Raw genomic sequence first — 19,597 nt, forward strand, 5'->3', positions numbered from 1 at the left:
TAATAAAACCCCATGAAATTAAGATTCTGCGCTTGCAAGCATGCACACCTAGCCAAGACAAACCCAGAAGTCTGTGTCGTGGAAAATTTGCATATGCATAGACATATACACTCTGTAGTCCTTTGTATTAGTAACAGAATTCACTCAACAAGTCTATAGATTTTCAGCACTCTATCATCTCCTTAGACTCTTCGACATTTGGAGGCTTTAAGGAGTCATATGTAGGAAAAAACATAAGCAACTCATAGAAGAAAAGGAGGATGGTCTCAGTTAATATTTCAGGAAAAATATTCTTGGTTTTATGTTTGACAGCTTCTTGACTCTATACATCACTGCCCACGGTTCTGAAAACCCCACTTCTGGTTCAAATAATGTTATATGTTTATATAGTTACTGATATTTTTACTGAGAGGTGGACATTGTTTCCTCATTTGTATTTTGGGGTTTCACACAAAGCACTGAGAAGCCATTTTAAATTAATAAAATTATTTATACCTGTATATACAAGCCCATACTCTCTCCACATATTTAATAACGTGAAGCATCATTTCTCCTGAAATCTGTAGGGCAATAGGATAATGAAAACTAGTATGTGATAAAATGATGCAAGGAAAGTGACTGTTTCCACATTAAATACACCAGACAGCTTTGTATGATGTATCTCCTCCTGTAGTACTGCATTTTTGTGCAACCTGGCAAAAAAAAAAAAACCTTAAACATTGAATTTTTGAGAGAAGTCTGACAGTCAGATGAGTAATGAGAGAAAACACTGATAGATGAATTTTGCAAATAGTATGAAATAGTATCGACTGTTTCACAGTGTGTAGTGAAATACAACTCTTGTAACTGGCTGAGTTACCTAGGGTTTTATTTCAGCTATTTAATCTATATATGAATGAGGAGAAATATGAGACCTCAGTCAGATGAATAAGCAGTTACTAATTGGGTAGTTAGATTCTGGTAAAAGCACTGTGGCTGTGGTCATTCCAAGTCTTTTGCATGTAACTCTGGTGTTCCACGGTTCATGTGTAGATACAGACTACAAACTCTCCTAATGAGAACAGGTGTATTGTTATGATTCAGGTCATCATATTTGCATTGTCCTTTTGAGGTAGAAGTAGGAAGACAAAAACCTTGGAGATGCTATAGTGGTTTAACCCTGGCCAGGTGTCTACCAAAGCTCTTCTATCAATCCCTCTCCTAAGATGAGCAAGGGAGAGAGAAATACAACAAAGGGCTCAAGAGTCAAGATGAGGATATGGAGATCACTCAACAATTAGCATCACAAGCAAAACAGACTCAACTTGGAGAGAATTGGTTTGATTTATTAACAGTCAAAATGGAGTAGGGAAATGAGAAAGAAAAATTGAATCTTAAAACACTTTCTTCCAGCCCTCCCTTCTTCCTGAGTTTCCACCTCCTCCCCTCCAGCAGCACAGGGGAATGGGGAATGGGGATTACAGTTAAGTCAGTTGGTCACAGAGGCTCCTCACGTTTTCCCTGTTAGTGTATGAAGCCACCTCTGTAGTCCTCTGCTACCAAAGCCACTACAAGGTCATTCCTGGAACTGCTGTTAAAGCAGGAATTCATGGATAAGTAATTCTGATGTGACTGCCCACTAGAAACAAAATAGCTTTATATACACTTTTTTTTCAGAACATAGGCTTAGTCCATTTACCATGAATGTTTGTTCTGGCAAGATATCTAGAACATAAAAGACTTTGACTGTTCATTGGTTATCTTTCAACCACTAGGACTGTGTTCCATTTCAAATGACTTTCTCAATCCTGAAAGTATTTTGAATTTGTAAATGCAAGACAAATACTTGGAAGTGTTGCACTGCAACAAAAATGGTTTTTTTCTTTTGTAGAAATGTGGGGTGTTTTTTTTCTGCTTGAAGCAGAATCTTTCTGCAAATAACCCTGACAAAATCATATCATTCTCATTGCCCCATCACCTAAAACCTTTTCTTTAAAATGGCACTTAAAAAACTTGGCAGAAAAAAACACTTCCCAGGTGGTCTGTTGATATTTGTTATCAACTTGAGTAATATTATTGCACTCTCAATCTGTCCACTGCATCCACACATGGGTCCTGTTTTTTTGTGCTCTCATTTCTTGAGAGCTAGAGCTTGCATGTCCTGATGAAGAATGACTGCTGAATGCATTTAGAAGATCTCAATTCTTAGAACGTCTTCCACCTTCTACTGTTATATAAAGAAAGCAAAACATACTTCTTTGTTCTACTCTTGTTCATGAACTCGCCACAGCAGGCTGCACAGTATTTCCAAGGGTTGGGTTTTTTTTGTTTAATATGATAGAACCAGACAGCATGAGTGTCTTATAGGACTTGTCTTATAAAAAGGTCTGTAGTCTTGAACTGTTGTTCAAGTTCTTTGAAAATCTTTCCTTGATGAAATCCTTTAAAGAGAATCAATACTTTAGGCATTCTTCCACTAAACTCTAATATGTGAGAGCTTGACATAATGACACTCAACATATTGACCAGGTTCTTCACGCAGTCTTGAACTAAAAGAAGTAAACAGTTCATTGCATGTGGTTCAATCCAGAGACATAACAAAGTAAATTTAGGATTGAGATGCCATGTATTTAAAAATGAAGGATATGCACAAGGTTGTCTTCTAGGGTCTCTTGATCATTAATTAAACATGTTATGGCTTTCAGTTTTTCTCGTTTATCTGTACAGGTTTACATATTGTAAATGCATTATTTATGGTTTCCCTTAAGTGCTAAGTACTGCCAGGATGCTTCTCTTAAACTGGCACTGATAGCAGAGAAGACAAAACAAGAGAGCAAATTTGGCGCTGGTTAGCTGCACAGAAAGGCACTTGTGCCCAAATGAGCTCTTCCCAGATGTATTTTAATAAACTTGAACAAATACATCATTAGAGAGATAGACAGATAGATGGCCTCATTGTTTAAACTATGAAAAATAAGGCAAGTTTTGTTTGTTTCTTGGTTTTTCTTTTTTTCTCTTTTCAATCTTATCCTTATGATGCCCTATCAGTAAGCCTTGCTGCTTTTCTTGTGGAAAGCTTCTAGTACAAAGGATGATGCAGGAGCTGTCTAGGTGGAAGTTAACTCTGAGGGAAGCCATCACTGAAATGGATTCGGTGGTTCTAACTAAAACGTAGAGTTTGAAATCAACCAATTGCTGAACTCTATTCGAAGGAAATTGCCACCATTAGTGTGTACTGCAGATTGCCTCTGTTTTCTTCCTCCATTTCTTTTTCTATAGAGAACACCATGGATGAGGTGGTAGGTCAAGTCCAAATGTATTTTGCAGCATATCTCTCAATTTGATATGAAAGCTGTTTGGTTTCAAATAATTGATGCTTGTCCTCTATCTGTTTTGCTACCAGATGTGGTGTAGCAGTTGGGCATTAAGACACTCACCCTTCTATGACTTGTATATTTTCCTTCTTTGCTCATTGCATCTCAGATGTATTTTTCCACTGGCCATAAATACTTCTTTTCAGTCTTAAGTAACGTTTCCTGTTCTGATCTCTATAATGTCAGATAATTGTTAATTTTATGTTTAAAATGACAGTAGCAAATAGCCTTATAGATAACTAAGGAAAACACAGAATTAATTAGCTGCTTAAACAGTCAATAACTATAAGCCTTGTTCCACTCTGCAAATCCTTGATACATTTTGTTTGTTTGTTATGAATTTTGTGTTTCTTTCATTGTGAAATTCCCCTTTGCCACCTCCACCTTTGATATCCGAATACCCAGTGTCAGTTGGGAGCCTGTGTTTTAGATCATTAGCATGCATGAAACCAGCTGTTCGGAGTCAGACCTGAGATCTGTGAGTTTGAAATATCATCCTTATGCATGTCTGTGTATGACAGGAACAAAGCAAACTCCTCCAGAATTTTCGTCCAGCCTCTAGGAACTGTATGTAGCAAAGCTGGCATCTGTGCATTTAATGAATTTCTATTTGTTTGTTTTTTAATCACAGCACCTACTCCTTTATTGACACATGTATAAAGAATCATCTTTTAGTTTGTTTTGATATTGACATATGTATGAAGAGTCATCTTTTAGTTTAGTTTGAACTTGCCACCTATTCTTTTAATTTGTTACCTTCTAGTTGTTTTTATTAGAGGGAGAGGAAACAATCATTTTAGCTTTTCATAGACACCTACCCCCAGACATCTCTTTCCTAGGGTGAAATTTTCTGATCTTCTTATTTGATCCTGTCTAGATATTATTTCCTTATCTTTAATCACCTTTACCACCTTTCTGTCTAAAGACAGAATGTCTGAAAATCTGTATCGCTGATGTGAGGTCACAGCCAAAAGTTTCATCCCATGGGGAAGAGGACAACACAATCTTTTCAGGAGTAATGTTAAGGGTACAATTCCAATGTCTTTTATAATATATTGAAATAAAATAGTAATCATAAATTTTAGAAAGGCTCTTCACAATTATCTCAAAAGAACCTAAGCTAATACTATTGAACAGTTTGCAGCTGCTGTGGAATAAACAAAGTATCCTAAACATGCAATCAAGCAGGTCCAGGTCCACCAGGCCAGATGAAATGGGAAGCACTGTAAATCTCTCCTTGATAATGGATTTTATCAGAGACTAAACTTGTGAGCCATATATGGCTGTGTAGTACAAAGGTAATAAAATACAGGTTAAACTCATTACACATGATTATCTAATTTCATATCAGCTGTAAAGCAAATGTAAATCTTATGTTTGTTACTACATAGAATCGTAGAACGTTAGGAATTGGAAGGGACATTTAGAGATCATCTAGTCCAACCCCTCTACCAAAGCAGGTTCATCTAGATCATATCACAGAGGAATGCATCCAAGTAAGGAGCCTCCACACCCTCCTTGGGCAGCCTGTGCCACTCCTCCCTCACCCTCACAGTAAAATAGTTTTTACTAATGTCTAAATGGAACTTTGTGTTACAACTTCATTCCATTACCCCTTGTCCTGTCACTAGTTACTATAGAAAAAAGGGATGTTCCAGCCTCCTGACACCCACCAATTATAAACTTCTAAATATTAATGAAAACCCAATTTCTTAAGCAATAATGCCATGTATAGAAACATTTTGATTTCTGTGCTGAAGATCTTTTCTACATTATTACATTTTGGCTTCTAAAGCTTTAAAAGGTATTATTGCTACTAATGAAGCATTAGTAGTACTTAATACCTTCAAAGATTACAGCTCAACTGTGTTCTGCAGATAAATTATGAAAAATTCCCCTGTCACAAAAGTTGTGCTCTCAAGGTATCTAACTGGTGAAAACAGGCAAATTTGACAAGAGATGCAAAAGGAAGATTGAAAAAATATGTTGAATTAAATAAAAAGCAAACACAATATTCTTGCGTTCTTCAATGCATTACATGTTCTGTTATGCTTTTATCCCCTTTGTTTTTGTTAATTATCGAGTTGTTTGTTTTCCTTTCCCTTTTTAATGCTTGAAGAGTACCTTCAGAAATACTTGAATTAATGGTAGAAGCTGAACATTTCTTCTAGAAAAATAGCTGGTACATCTAGAATGGAAATTATAGTGTAAGAATGGCAGCCTTAGCCAAAGAAGGTAACCATTGGAATGCTACAAAGACAAATCAATCTGGGTGTTGTTCAATTTGCTAAGTGGAGCTCATGTACTGTTAGTTTGACAAATGACTTTTCTTCATTTCTTTGTGCACTCATTTATGTATGAAAAAACCCCAGTGATATATGTCTTGTGTTTTGACTGTCCAGGACAAAACTGAGTAAAGGTAGTAGAGTGTTGTGTTTAAGGAATATATCCCACAAGCAATCGGAGTAGTGGGTAACTTCAGATGAGTTTGATTTTAAACTTGTTTTAATGTGTGGAGGACCATGGTCAAACACAAACTATTCACATTTCAACTGTTTGTGGAAAATTAGGAGTTAAAATCTCTGGTGCAGAGGCTTCCAGAGGAAAACCTACATAGTAGTAGTAAATAAAACCCCCCCAAAAGTGAAAAAAACCCAAAATCACTTCAAACTTGGAGTAAATGATGATTGTAGATCACTTCTATCTCAAATATTCTATTTTATGTGGATGCATCTAGCGCAGATTTAGATCAAAAACTATCTCTTGAAACTTAGCAAGTACACTTATAATGCAGACTAATATAACCTTAAAGTAATTTACAAATGATGGGGCAGAATGAACTTGGGAAAATGGAATCATTAATCTGCAAGAGATTGTCACTTCAGCTGCACTTTGTCATACTCTTTAGGGGAAGATTGTAAATAGTCTTATGCTGAATTTCTTTACTTTTTGTTCTGTACTAGAGAACTTTTAAGGAATATATCAGAAGAGCATTTGTTGCTTTGTTTTTGGTACAGGGACTTTGTTGTAAACCTTCTGCTCTATATATAGAAGGCTTAGCTTGTAACTTATTTATTAGGACTCTTTTTTCTGTGTTGAAAAATGGACTAGTAGGTTCATTCTTTTACAAGTAACTGAACTTGGCCTGAAAAGTTCCGCTCCCCATCGTCACGAGAAAATAAAAATTTCAATGAATATTGGTTCATACTTTTAACTTTTTGCACTTGGAAAGTCCTGAAAAGCATCCTCTGAACCTCTGAAAATATCCCTAGAAAGCATTATGTCATATTTCTCTTTCATGTTTTGTGTCTTGTATTTGCCATGTACGTTAACTACACAAATGGTAGAGATTACACTTGCAACACTAATTATACTCACTAATGATCCTGAAAGTATTCTAGAAGTACTTTATTTTAAAAACAAAATCAAACCCAACCAAACAAAAAAGCCTTTTGCCACAGGTTGGACAAATCAACATCTGAGTGCCTGCCTGAGCACCTGAGCAAAGCTTTTGAAGTTATGTTCAAGAGGTTCTGGGGGCAGGATTGAGTTAGAAACCAGGGAGCTAGAAAGCAAACTAGTAATGGGATGTTTTCGTGTTACTGTTCAGTTTCTTGAGCTCTTCCTTGAGGAGCTTCTCTCTTTTTGGCAGAGTGATGATTTAAAAAGCTGTGCTGCCATTGACTGATGACATGTCTGCTGTTACTTGGTAACGAGGCCTTGCTCAGCAACCAGCTCTCACGCTTAAGAGTGTTTCTTATAAACCTGGCAGAACATAAAGACAGCAGTATGGAGGAAGTATGCACTGGAATCGAGTCTTTCTCAGAGTTATTTTTATACCAGATCAGAGCTGGAAGTCATTATAGGAGTGTGTTTTATCACTTTTTGAAGCTTCTGTAGCTTTATTCCTAAGGTGTATTGTGAATGTATTATGGTATCTTAGTAGTGAGATGGTCAGAAATGTAACACAGACTTGTGATAGAACAGAAAAAGGGGAAAACTTCTTCCTGAACTGAACAGAACTGCCCATGAGATCTTTAAAATCGCAAAAGTGTTTTTGCCCTTGAGGATTGTGATGGGTTCTGGTGTTAATTTCCTTTTCACTATTGTAAATTTAAAATAAGTAGTGAAAAAATGCTACCTTTTTGCAGTAATTATACTATCTAGATCCACATCATAAAGTTGTGTTTGGGCCCCAACACGGCTGTGTTTCTGACACTCGTGTAAGATACATAGACCTATCAGCACTGATGTTGCAAGAATGCTATGCTTTCAAAGTCGTTGTTTTTCTTCTCTTTTTTTTTTTTTCCTCTTGTAGAGTTCAAAGCAACAGATGAGTTGTGAAAGAGAACAACTAAGGGTAAGTGCAATGATATACAAAATGTTCTGTTTCTTTAAAACATAGGCAGAATCTAGTTTGTGCTATTGACAGATGGATTAAGAGGAACATATTTAGCTCATGGTACTTTTTGGTAAATATTGTACAATATCTCAACAGTTACAGCAGATACAGGTTTTTCTTCCATAATTTAATGAGATTTGACACTAACTTCCTCTTTGTGAGAGCTCTTTCTCATTGTATTTTTCCTATGGACCAGGTTAATATTTAGTAGTGGTAAAGATCACTATGTTTCTCAGAGTTTCTCCACCACTAGACTGTATCAAATAAGAAGATACTACCCTTTCAAATCTTTACACAATGTGTGCTTTCAGAAAGAAGTCAGTGCTAAGAATGTCAGGGAACTGGCAGAAAAGGTCCAAGTATTTTAGTGTGCAAATTGCTGGTGTACAATCTGTAAACAAGATGAGGTTCCTGAATGCAGGTTGGTGACCTTTATTTTGTTATCCCCTTTTCCTGTGTCAGCGTTCTAAACAGGCTTTAGTTTCTTTTGTCTTTAAATGCTACAAATGCCATGTATCTCTGCAGATGCCTTTTCATCACTAGTATTTCCTTGTTTAACTGGTTGATTCTAGTGTTTGTTTGGAAAGGTGGAAGGGTTTTCATTAATTAAAAAAAAGAGGGGTTGAGCCATCCAAGTTTTACTTAATAGACCTACATTTATTGATACCACATGATGGGTATTTTCTTGACATCCCATATTCAAGTAGAGAGGGAGATGCAGGCCTGAAGGAAGTGTAAGTTTTTTCTTGCAAACAAAAAATATTGGAAACAAAGAACAGCTTTTGTTGTTGTTTGCAGTTGACTAAACATCATCAGTGCCTTCATGACTTGCAAGTATAAAGCATATAGTCTTAAAATAAGTTGTGATATGTTAAATATTCAGCCATTCATTAGATTAACTTGAACATATCTAGATGCTTCAGCTGATCTTCTTATTTGCAATGGGATTTTGGGTAAATACGTTATGCCAGAATGATGCATCACATAGTGTTCTTGATTCTTTACTTGCTGATATGTGACTGTGTTGCTGTGGAACTGAAGCTGGAGTGAAAAAGATTTGTTTTATCAGTAGTAATGTCTCAAAAGAGCTACTGTCAAAGTTACACTACTGCAGTGGTACCTGAAGGACAATCTTTTCAAGAGGTAGCGGTGCCATGAGAACAAAGAAAGTTTTTCTTTCCTTTTATTGGTTTTATTAAGCTTTCTCCTTTGAATGAAGAAGAACATAGTCTTGAAATATGAGAGGAGGTTCCCAGCTCTTTCTTGAAGTAAATATGTGTGATTGTTCTAAGTAGTGGATAAAATGTGATACAGTAAAACTTTCATGTATCTTTTTTTATTCCAGTATTACACAGTTACATCTAACAATGTGCTCAATGCTTATTATGCCTTTGTGTCATATCAAAACGTGACTTGTCATGACAACTTAGGAAAAAAATACATGTGTTTAACCTATTAAGATTAGGTACATTTCCTTTCACTGCTGCTGTAACATTCCTGTTACATGAAATAGTTACCAATGTAAAACCTGTTCCTGAGTCTGGGATACAATGAAAGCAGTCCACCACCCACAGAGTTATACCTTATGGCTGTAGTAGAAAATCTATAGGCACCAGGAAGTCTCACAGAGACAGCAAAAGCAACAGTTACAGTGCCGTTCCTTTCCCTGACCTTCAAATATACAGACCTTTATCAATGCCCAGAATCTCGAGTTTACAACAGCTCATCTGCTGTGACAAAAGGTTACAGTAAAATTTCAGTATACTGTATGGAGAAGTTTTGTTCATAGCTCTGCAGGCACCTTTGACCCTCTTTAGTCATGCTGTGAACAGCCCCCACTTTTAGGTTCTGCACCTTCAACACTCTCAGAGTGTAATGTGATCATTCTGTCACTTTTAGGTTGGATCCCTCATCCAGCAGTCCTTTAAAGGATTCTTTAATTGGCTGAGTTAGGTTTTTCAGGCCTGCAAGATTCTCTTTTGGGGTCTGTGACCTATTGTGAATACTTGAATGTCGGGCAGTCTCTTCATGAAAAAATAATTTCATCTCAACTGAACAAATTGAAATGTAACAAGAGAACAGGATGAAAACAACAAAATGCTAATATCTACTTGTGTTTGTTAAACTGAGATAAAACTATATTATCTTTAAATCATCTAATAAAGACATATCTCCCACTTTCCTTGCTAAGATAACAATGTACTGCTCCTTTTTTTTTTTTTGATTTCCAGGTCATTCCGTAGTCTACAAGTCCTAAAGAAGTTCCAAAAGAAAGGCACTTTAAGAAAGGGTTGTTTAAAACCTAATGGTGCAAATAAATAATCAGATGTTGTGTGGCTACAAAATGAAATATCCAAGTCTTACTATAATAATTTACTCAATCATTTCTCACTTCTTATCTGTTTTATTGGCTTTTAAATTCTAAATGCAAAGCAGAGACTCACTGTTATGCAATAAAGCATTTTTAATAACAGTTTCATTACTCTTATTGGAGCCTCTGACTATTAGACATTATAATCTAATAATTAAGGAAGTCTGTATATGTTAATCCTTTTCTACTCGAGCTTTGAAAATGACAGTGACCACAGGCCACCACCTTGCCAACCTGGTACAATTCCCAGTTAGACAGTAATGTTTACACTTGTATTATTTAAATGACAATTCATACAGAATGGTATGGGAATTTTATGTCCAGCACAGATGATTGGAGTGGGATTTTTTTCCTCATTTGAATATATAACACAAGCAAACTTTGTATTTCCACCTGATTTTAAAAGAAATTATGAAGCATTAAAACAATTTTTTGTTCTTTCTCTTGGAAATCATTTTCATTCCCATGTTCTACCTTGAATATATTTCTTTTCATATTTCTGTAATTTCTTTTATTGTGTAATCTGGCTTCATTTAAAGCAAGTTGTACTCATCACTCTTCTCCAACTCTTTGTCAGTTTTTCCTTTAAAGAAAATAATGGTGTATAGCTGTCTTCATTCTGTTTTGTGTTGCCCAGTCCTGATTTATAAATCTCTTCTTGGAGAGATACACCCTATCTTTTCGTGTTGCCACTTTCTGTTTGATGAGTCGCTGTGTGGAGCTTAATGTAATTGTCATTCTGATGCATTATAAACAACCTGTAAAGACACAGAGCTCACAACTTGCTCAAAATCATTTAAAACCACTTTTTTCCTCATGCTTGAGTCTGAAAATCAGATTTGGAAACATAAATGTTACAGGTTATCTAAGACTGTGAAAAAAAAATCAGGAGAGCAGCCCTTGATAGAAATAAATGTTAGTACATGATGCTACAAAAAGGCATAGTGATAGCCTCAGAAATCTGTCTACAGCTTCCCCTGAACCTTCCTGACTCTTTTGACTCTAACCTGTGGGGTTATCTTTTTTACAGTAGCTGAAGGATGTTATTTAAACTTAAACCTTACCAAGCTTTATCCAACTTTCCCGGCCAAACAAATTATGTCTTTTGCATGATCAACTCAATGTAATTGTTTAAAGCGAACTGCTGCACCTGTGTTTATGTGTGTTTGGTCCTTATGCAGTAATCCTTGATGAGTTCTTCAAGGTGGACAGAGAACAATTTTAAACTGTAATGTTAGGAGGGTTTATAAATGTTCCTGTGAATACCAATGAGGTCTAATGGTAAATGGTGTGATTAACTTCATCTGAAATTTTAAGTGACCTAGTTGTTGGTCTAATTAACAGCTTCTTTCACATGCACTTATTATCAAGCTGCATTTTATGCAGCCAGAGTTTCTTCTCTGGATTGAAATATGGAAAGGGCAAGGTCTTACTATCATCTTGTCTTTAATATCAACTTATTTTTTCGATAATACTCTAATTTTCAAGGAGACAAAAGGAAGTTTTATAATCAAGATCATTCTATTTATCTTTTGTACAGTAAATGAAATAAACTGTGACATGAGGCCAAAAATGTATTAAAGTTATGCCAAGCAGAGGCCAAGAAAGTAAATGTCCAGCATAATTTTTAAGCAATCATAATCCCCCAATATTTAGCTTTCTTAGTGTCTTGCTTCACTGCATTAATTCATCAGGTTTTAAGGTGCTTAGCTGTGTTGATGACTTTTTTTGGGAGACTTTTAGAAAGGAAGATTTTGAAGCTCATCATTGTGATATTAGCTTTCTCCAGTGATCTAAGAATAATCCGCTGCTAATTTTTATGTGTACAATGTTCCCCTGATGCATTACAGAGGTAAATTGCAATTCAGTGGCAGATGATAATTTTTAAAACACTTTGAAATGTGGGGGAAAAAAAAAAAAAACAAGCAACTGGAGAAAGAGAATCCGAGCAGAAGTGATTTGTGAAGTAGATGTTATCTTTTATCATTTTCTGAAGTAATTTACTGTGGTGACAACATAGGAGAGCTTAGGTGGTGGGTGACCAAAGAACCTGTACTTTCAGTCTCTAGCTCTTCCCACACTGGACTGGAGAAAAGGAAAATTACATAAGCTTGTTTTGTGTGTCACTGAAGCCTTATCTTGTTACCGGAAAGCAACACAGTAATTCATAATGTTTCTGCAAAGCTGGGCAGGTAGTTCAGGCCACTCATAAAAATTTCACTGCTTCTCTTTTCCTTCTGAAAAATCTCTTGGTATGCATTTGCAGCAAATGAATGTACGTTTTGCCTGGAAGAATAATCTGGAAACATCTAGTATTGTACATCCCACTCTTGAAGTAACAATGGTTTAAATTAGAAATGCTAAGATATACAAGTAGAGTTGAATCAACCCAATGTGTTTACTACTCATCCTTTTCTTAGGAATTCTTAGCAGGTTATGCTGCTTTTGACATGCTAGACAAGTGGCTTAAAATGATCTCTCTGTAATTCCTGTAGCTATTCTTGCAGTGAGTTATATGTGTCATATTCCTTGTAGGTGTATAGTGAAGATACAAGTAGGTAAGATTAATAAGGCAGCATCATATTTTTGTTTCTTGATCTGTATTACACATTGACATGGAATGAAATTAATCTCACCAACTTAAAAAGTAGTGTCAGTGGTTCCATAAACAGTAGTTCACAAAGGATAAAAGGATTATAAACTTTCTACTACACTTTTTGGGAAGGGAAGTTAATTGTAGAGATGTGATTTAATATATTTTTTTCATCTAGCTTTGAAATTAGTGTGTGCAAAACAAAAATTAATATGCTCCTTTGATCAAAAGAAGAATGAATGTTTGCAGCTCTTCCTTCTGTTAAGTAATGATGGTACCACTTCAGGTTTCTTCCAGGATAGTAAAGTCACCTTTAGGTATTTTCCCTGTTTCTGCTGCTGATCGAATGCCATTCAGAAAACTTTCTATTCCCTTCATTATGTTATTTTGGCATCTCTCTCTGAGAAAAATAGGCAGAGGACTTTCTGTTGCTCGAGAACCACTTCCTCTTGAATTTGACTTTGATTTTTGCAATGTCAAGTATTTTCTCAGTATGATGCTTTGTAACTTCTGGAACTGAAGAGTTAAAGTAATATTTGCTGAAGCTGAAGGAACATTTTCAGTTAACTATCTATCCATTTTGCATGACAGATTCTGTCTAGAGCTGCAGCACCCTATGTGGAATTTGACATCTACTTGACCTATATTTAAAGTCATGTTTGTACACAGACATTCAAGGATAGGAATTTGGTTCGTGAGGCAGTTCACTAAATGTAATCAAGGCTGAAAAGTGGTAAATTCTGAAGGGATGGAAGGAAATAGGTGTAGATAGTACAAAGGCTACTGAACGTATACCCAATGTGAATCCAGTATCCTGGTGCTTTCACCCTCCTGCTACAAAAATATTAGCAATACCACCACTGGACCCACATTGTATTTGGAAATAGCTTTCACACTCAGAACAGCAACTTTTGGTACAGACTTTCTGCAATGACTGCAGAACACTCACTGTGATCAGTGATGCTGTTCTAGAAAAGAAAGATTTTCTTGCTTATTCTGTATTTGTTGAGAGCTTTCCACATAGCATTTATAATTTCTCTTTGATCATCCTGAAACCAGATCTTTAAGTGCATTTATTCATATATCAAATAAAAAACTGAGCAACTAGATTTTTAAAGAGAATGAGACAGGAGTTGGGAGTGTGATAATTACTGAAGAAACCTCAATTTATGTCAACAGTCCAAATGATGTACTGTTATAAAGGCATCTATTCACTGGGCCACATTGATTCCCTGAACCTGTGTTATTTAAAGTCCAGAGAATGAAGGAATATTGATTATAATGTGGACATCATGTTCTAGCATTGATATTTTATACTATGTAAAATCTTTTTAAGCATTACTCTTTTAAAATGGTCAGGTTGACTAAACCAGTTAATGGTGCTTTTTCAAGTAGCCGCCAAATTCTTTCAAAGCAGTTTAACGATCTGACTCTACAGACTTAAGAGTTGACATATGACAGAGCATATACACTGTTGTGTTTCTAGAAAGGGTGAAATTTTGGCTTCAGATAGGCTAGGCTTTTAGAAGTGTATGCTTGTTCTTTGTCACTTGAAATTTTTTACAGTAGAAGAACCTGGACAGTAATTGTGTTCTGTTCTGCAGCAAAATCCCAAGTTGTCCTGAAATCCTTTTAGTGTGTTCAATAGAAATGGTTTTTTAATTACAGAATCCCAGCAAGTGTATGTAATTTCCAGGAAGCAGGATAGAGAATGAAAAATAAGCCACGCTGAACAAACAAAAGTCATGTTTTATCAAGCTGACATTCGCTTTGACCCATCTTGAAATTCTGGACTTAACTGCAAGCTATTCCTATTGATGGCAGACAAATGAAGCTAAGTAACAAAACAGAAAAAATACCTTTAATTCTCTTGATTTTTCTCCTCTACACAAAGCCTTGCAGCAAAAAATTCTTTAGAAAAAAAAACTGTATTAGCCAAAAGTTTCATGCTTTTCACTGTGTTTGCTGAAGCTGTTGGAACAGTAAGATGAGAAAACAAGCACCCCTGCAAAACAAGCACCCCTGCTACATATATGTGTGATGCTTTCCTAATGTATCCTACTGAAGGGCAGCCCAGTGCAGCGTAACCACTGCAGGAGCAGTTTGGAAACTGGCATATTTAAACATCAAAACCTGAACTGTATCTTCTGGATTTGAGACTGCAACAAACTCCCACAACATCTTTCTGTGCTAAGAACAAAAGATGAATTGCTCAGAGTCCCACTTCTTAGCAGGCTTGAGAAACAGCTACCTAGCTTTGGAAAAAGTTTTTTTATAAAAAGAAGACCATAGTCACTGTTATTCACCTTTGGACTTATTTTGCTCCTTTATTTGTTCTGTTCATTTTAAATGGGATGAAATGACTTCTGGGAAAGTAAATAGACATGTACAAGTTGAGAAATGATTGCTAAATAAGAAGTTTTAACTACCTTCAGGTTGTAAAAGATCTTTCTACTGTTTAAGTGAAATTGACAAAAACCCATGTGATAGGTAGAGAAAACATGAATTTAAATGCATAAAGTAATTGTACCTGCAGGAAAAAAAAGGTCAAAACATTGATAATCTCCCAAAAAACACAGAGAAGATGAGGGGTTCTTTTAATATATTTAGTCTTTACCGAGTATGGAAAAGTTTGTTTAAGTAACACTGGCAGTACATGAACAGAGCAACGTGTGACAGTTCTGCTATCATGTGGACTGCTCGAAGAAAAGAAGACAGTGTTTTGTCACTCTAACAAAAATAACCAGCTCTAGATTCAATCTCTGAAAATCACCGTTCTAATATCTCCAGTCTCTGTCACTGAAGGGGGGTAACTCCCTTGCTCCATATATTGAATAGGTTGTTGAGAGAGATCTTGTGTTCTGGACACCACAGTCTTCCAAGAGGAAAAACAGACTAAACCCCCAAAAACATAACGTAGGCCCTAAAATGAGATCATGGTGAAAAGGTGGCTGCTGGGATTAATAGTGTTTAGTATCTTCATTAATGACATAGTGGGATTGAGTGCACCCTCAGCAAGTCAGTGGAAATGAAGTTGAATGATGCTGTTGATAGAGAAAATGGATGCCATCCAGAGGGTCTTTGAGGAGTGGGGCCAAGTGAACCTCATGAAATTCAACAAGCCAAGTGCAAGGTCTTGCATCTGGGTTGGGGCAATCACCAATGTTAGTACAGAGCGGGGGAAGAAGTGATTGAGAGGTGGAAGAAATAGTAAGAAGGTATTTGTATAATTGTATCATGATTTAGAGGATCCATTTTATAAAACAGGTAGCTGAGAAAGCCAAAAATGCTTTACTGACTTGTAACATCTTTCTTATTTCTCAGCCTTGAGAGAAACTGACTTAGATTTTTTTTTCTTTCACATGTTTGCTCTTGCATGTTTTGAAGCTTTATTCACCTCTGTTATCTTTAAAGACAGTATGGCTTAAAAGGGGCAGAGGAATATGAAAACCAAGTAAATTGTATCACAGGCATTTTTTTGGCCTCACTAACATCGGGAATATAGGCCCTTATGTAAAAGGGTGGCTACAGATGTACTTTAAGTATGTAGTCAAATGCCATGTAAACTGTTATTCCATAGATAATGGACAAAAATACACATATAATCAGTGCTCACAGGTTCATTGGGGCCACTTACAGCACTTCTCTTTCATACACTAGTTGTCTCTTTCTTTGGATTCTTAAGATCTCTTTGACTGTAATGCCGAAAATAAAAAAGTCGCCTTCATCTCAAGGTCACTTTCCTGCTTGATAGCAGCTGCTCTCCAGGGAGCACATAGTTTTATTACTTTGATTTGGTCATTTTTTTCCATTGCTTTTCTCTACATACTATAGATAACTTCATATGCTGTAAGCTCATTTCTCTTTTGTTCCCCATCCTGCAAACTACTGCTTTCTACAACTGTTTTCATCATTGTTAAAAATCATTTATGCTGCACTGTAAATTGCAGGCACTTTACAAGCACACGGTAAGATACCACCTTTGCCCCAAATAGTTTATGGTTCAGAAACGTCCTTGATTCCTAGTGCACCTTTTTTACTTAGCACAATGGCCTTGGATTTTTAAGATAGATTGCATTAATCTCCTGGTTGATTCCCACAATTTTTCATGATCAAATGACGGCCATTGCAACTATATGCCTCAATTTATGTGGTGTAGATAACAAATCATTTAATACTACTCAGCATAAAGTATTGTGAACACTCCTACTTACTAACAATACCTGGCAGATAGTTTTATACCTACAGATTTGCATCTAAAAGCTGCAGATGCTGAAAAAAAATCCATATGTTTGATTATTTAGCCTCCACCTCTTTTGTGGATACTGTAACTGGCATTTCTATTTGTTTTTGGTAATGAAAGCTCCCAAGAATTTTATGTGATGGTGCCACAGTACCCAAGTAAAAACCTGACGGCATGTTCTGAATGATATCTTTGAAAAGCTAGTTTATTTTTTTGAATTTAGCATATTTGCTAGGCTCTCAGCCTAGGATATCTTCTACCAAGTCTGCAAACCTGCTTCCACTAAAATGCACTTGTAATCATGAAAAATCTGTTTTGCTATTTGTCCAAAAAGTAGCAATCCAAAATACAGCAAAGGAATGTTGCTGTAACTATTTACTGTTCTTCCTTCACTTTTAAATATAGATTTAAAAAGAAACCAAATAAAACTCAAACTACAAACTAGATATAGGAAGTACTATAAACTTCTATTTCATTTATTTCATAATAAACTTTTATTTAAACATTTATTTAATAATTAATTTACTTCAAGCCCTTGAAATATCCAATCCTGGAAATGTGGAATCTGGTATAGGATTGGGGGCGATTCTTTCACTTATTTTCATCTTATATCCAGAATATCTATTTTAGAGACAGACAGAGAAAATATTTTGAATGTTCATACTATAATACAACACTTTTTTAAACTTATATGTAGCCAAACTTTGTAATTTTTTAACATACTGACATCAGACAGAGCAGTCATCATGTACTGACAAAACCATACAGTCCTTTTTCTTCTGAAAACAGTAAGTAATGCTTACTATATAGTTTTCAGATCTAACGGCTGCACAAAAATAGGATTTCCATACTCGATTCATCACACAAAAATTATGATACTTACAAACAAAAATAATTTTAAAATGGTATGTGTGTGGGGGGGTTGTACCCACTTTTTGTTTTGAAAAGGTATTAGAATCTTAAGTAACATGTGATAATTTGGGGTTATATTTAACTTTCAGAAGGACTTTTATCATTTTTAGAGGAGATTGTAGCCCATATGATACCAATTATATAGTGATATGAAAAAACATTGACTTTTATTTGTATTCACAGATGTCTCCTGATGTTTTTAACTTTCTTTCTATAATAGGAGCTAGTTTTAGGATGGAGAAGCAAAATCTATCAAGCTCACTTGAACTCAATGTAATAAACTCATCCCTCACGTTCCTTCTGAAACCTTAAACTCCATGCTTATCTGTTGTCGCTGATTTGTTTGGGTTTGCAAGATTTTTTTTCCCCCACTTTTCAGGAAGTGTAGCCAGGACTAATGTTAAATTACTATACAGATCATAAATGATTTATGTAGATGAAACCAGAGGTGACATGAAAGGGCCATAACATTCATGAATCAGTGAAGAGCAGTCAGTTAAAAAGGCTGATAAAAATAATTATAAGTAAATTCTGCTAAAATGCTCCTTTGATAAATTCTTCATTGCATTAGTTAACTCCACTAACTCAGCTACTGCTTTGTGCTCTTGATGACACTGAACAGTTTCCTTCAGCAGCTACAGACTTGAAGAACTGAGCAGAGAAAAACAGAACCATGTGCAAATTTTTGGGAGAAGAGTGATGTGAAAGTAAGTCTCTTTCCCCAAGCCTCCTTCAGGAGTAATTGTGGGGAATGAAAAACTTGCTACGAAAAGGAGCTCCTCCACCAAAGTCAAAAGCCAGTGATAACAGAGGCATCTGAGAAGCTAACAGAGTTCTTTCAGTCCGTTGCATACAGAACCTCCGTAACCTACTGCAGTAACACGACCACATAGACTGATGTGCACTGAAAATAAGTAATGCTTGAACTTGTAAAAGCAAAAATGTTTCTGGAAATCTTGGTAACGCTTCTGCAGTCACTTATTTCAGAGGTTATGTCAGTAATGAGTGCTGTGGTGAAAGTTCTCATCAAAAATGTTTGATTATTTAAAGAAAATGTTAATAAATAAATGTGGTCATAGAAAACAGCATTGTAAAAGTTATAGCCAAGTGCTCACAAACAGCTCTCTTCTGAGCGCTTGTACACAGAAGAGCAGAGATATATGGTGCATATAGTCAAGGGTGTTAATCTAGAAAATCATAGAATAGCCCAGATTGGAAGGAAACTTGAAAGATCTTATGTCCAACCTTTAGAAAAGGTTGAAAGAAAGAAACCTCTCTTTTTTCAAATGGTTTAATGAAACAATATTTCCTCATTTGGTTCAGAGTCATCCAAGATTTATTTTTAAAGCACTGGAAAATGCTGAAGTTCTTAAAAAACAGAACGAAAGTTTAGTCAGTATGCAGCTGTGATCATGCTACAATTAGTATGGCAACATAATATGGAGAACATGCAATTATAACAGTTCTTACATTATTATAGTGAATAACGAAACCAGGTTTATGTTCCTGCATGTTTTTAAAAACTAAATTCCATCCTAATAATTGTGATGTTTTGCATTGTTTGTGTTGCTCTCTTGCTGCACCTAAAATGCAGTATTGATGCATTGCTCCCTGCTTCCAGTAGTGCATTATATAGAGCACTCAGTTGTATGGCTCAGCCTTTTGCCTACTCATATTAGTGCTGGAGCACAGGGACTACATGTTTTTCCATGAAGAATGGAAA

At 35.8% G+C, this 19,597-nt stretch overlaps 1 protein-coding gene across 1 annotated transcript in view; it reads left to right on the forward strand.

Annotated features, from left to right (window-relative positions):
• The window catches only part of RBFOX1 (RNA binding fox-1 homolog 1), a 1,234,970-nt gene that overhangs the window by 841,934 nt on the left and 373,439 nt on the right, over positions 1-19,597 (forward strand). Inside the window, exon 6 of the mRNA XM_061991822.1 lies at positions 7,672-7,713. Coding sequence (XP_061847806.1) covers positions 7,672-7,713 — 42 coding nt within the window. The remainder of the gene's footprint in view (positions 1-7,671; positions 7,714-19,597) is intronic.

This window comes from Colius striatus, chromosome 3 (genome assembly GCF_028858725.1).
Source record: "Colius striatus isolate bColStr4 chromosome 3, bColStr4.1.hap1, whole genome shotgun sequence".
Lineage (NCBI taxonomy): Eukaryota > Metazoa > Chordata > Aves > Coliiformes > Coliidae > Colius > Colius striatus.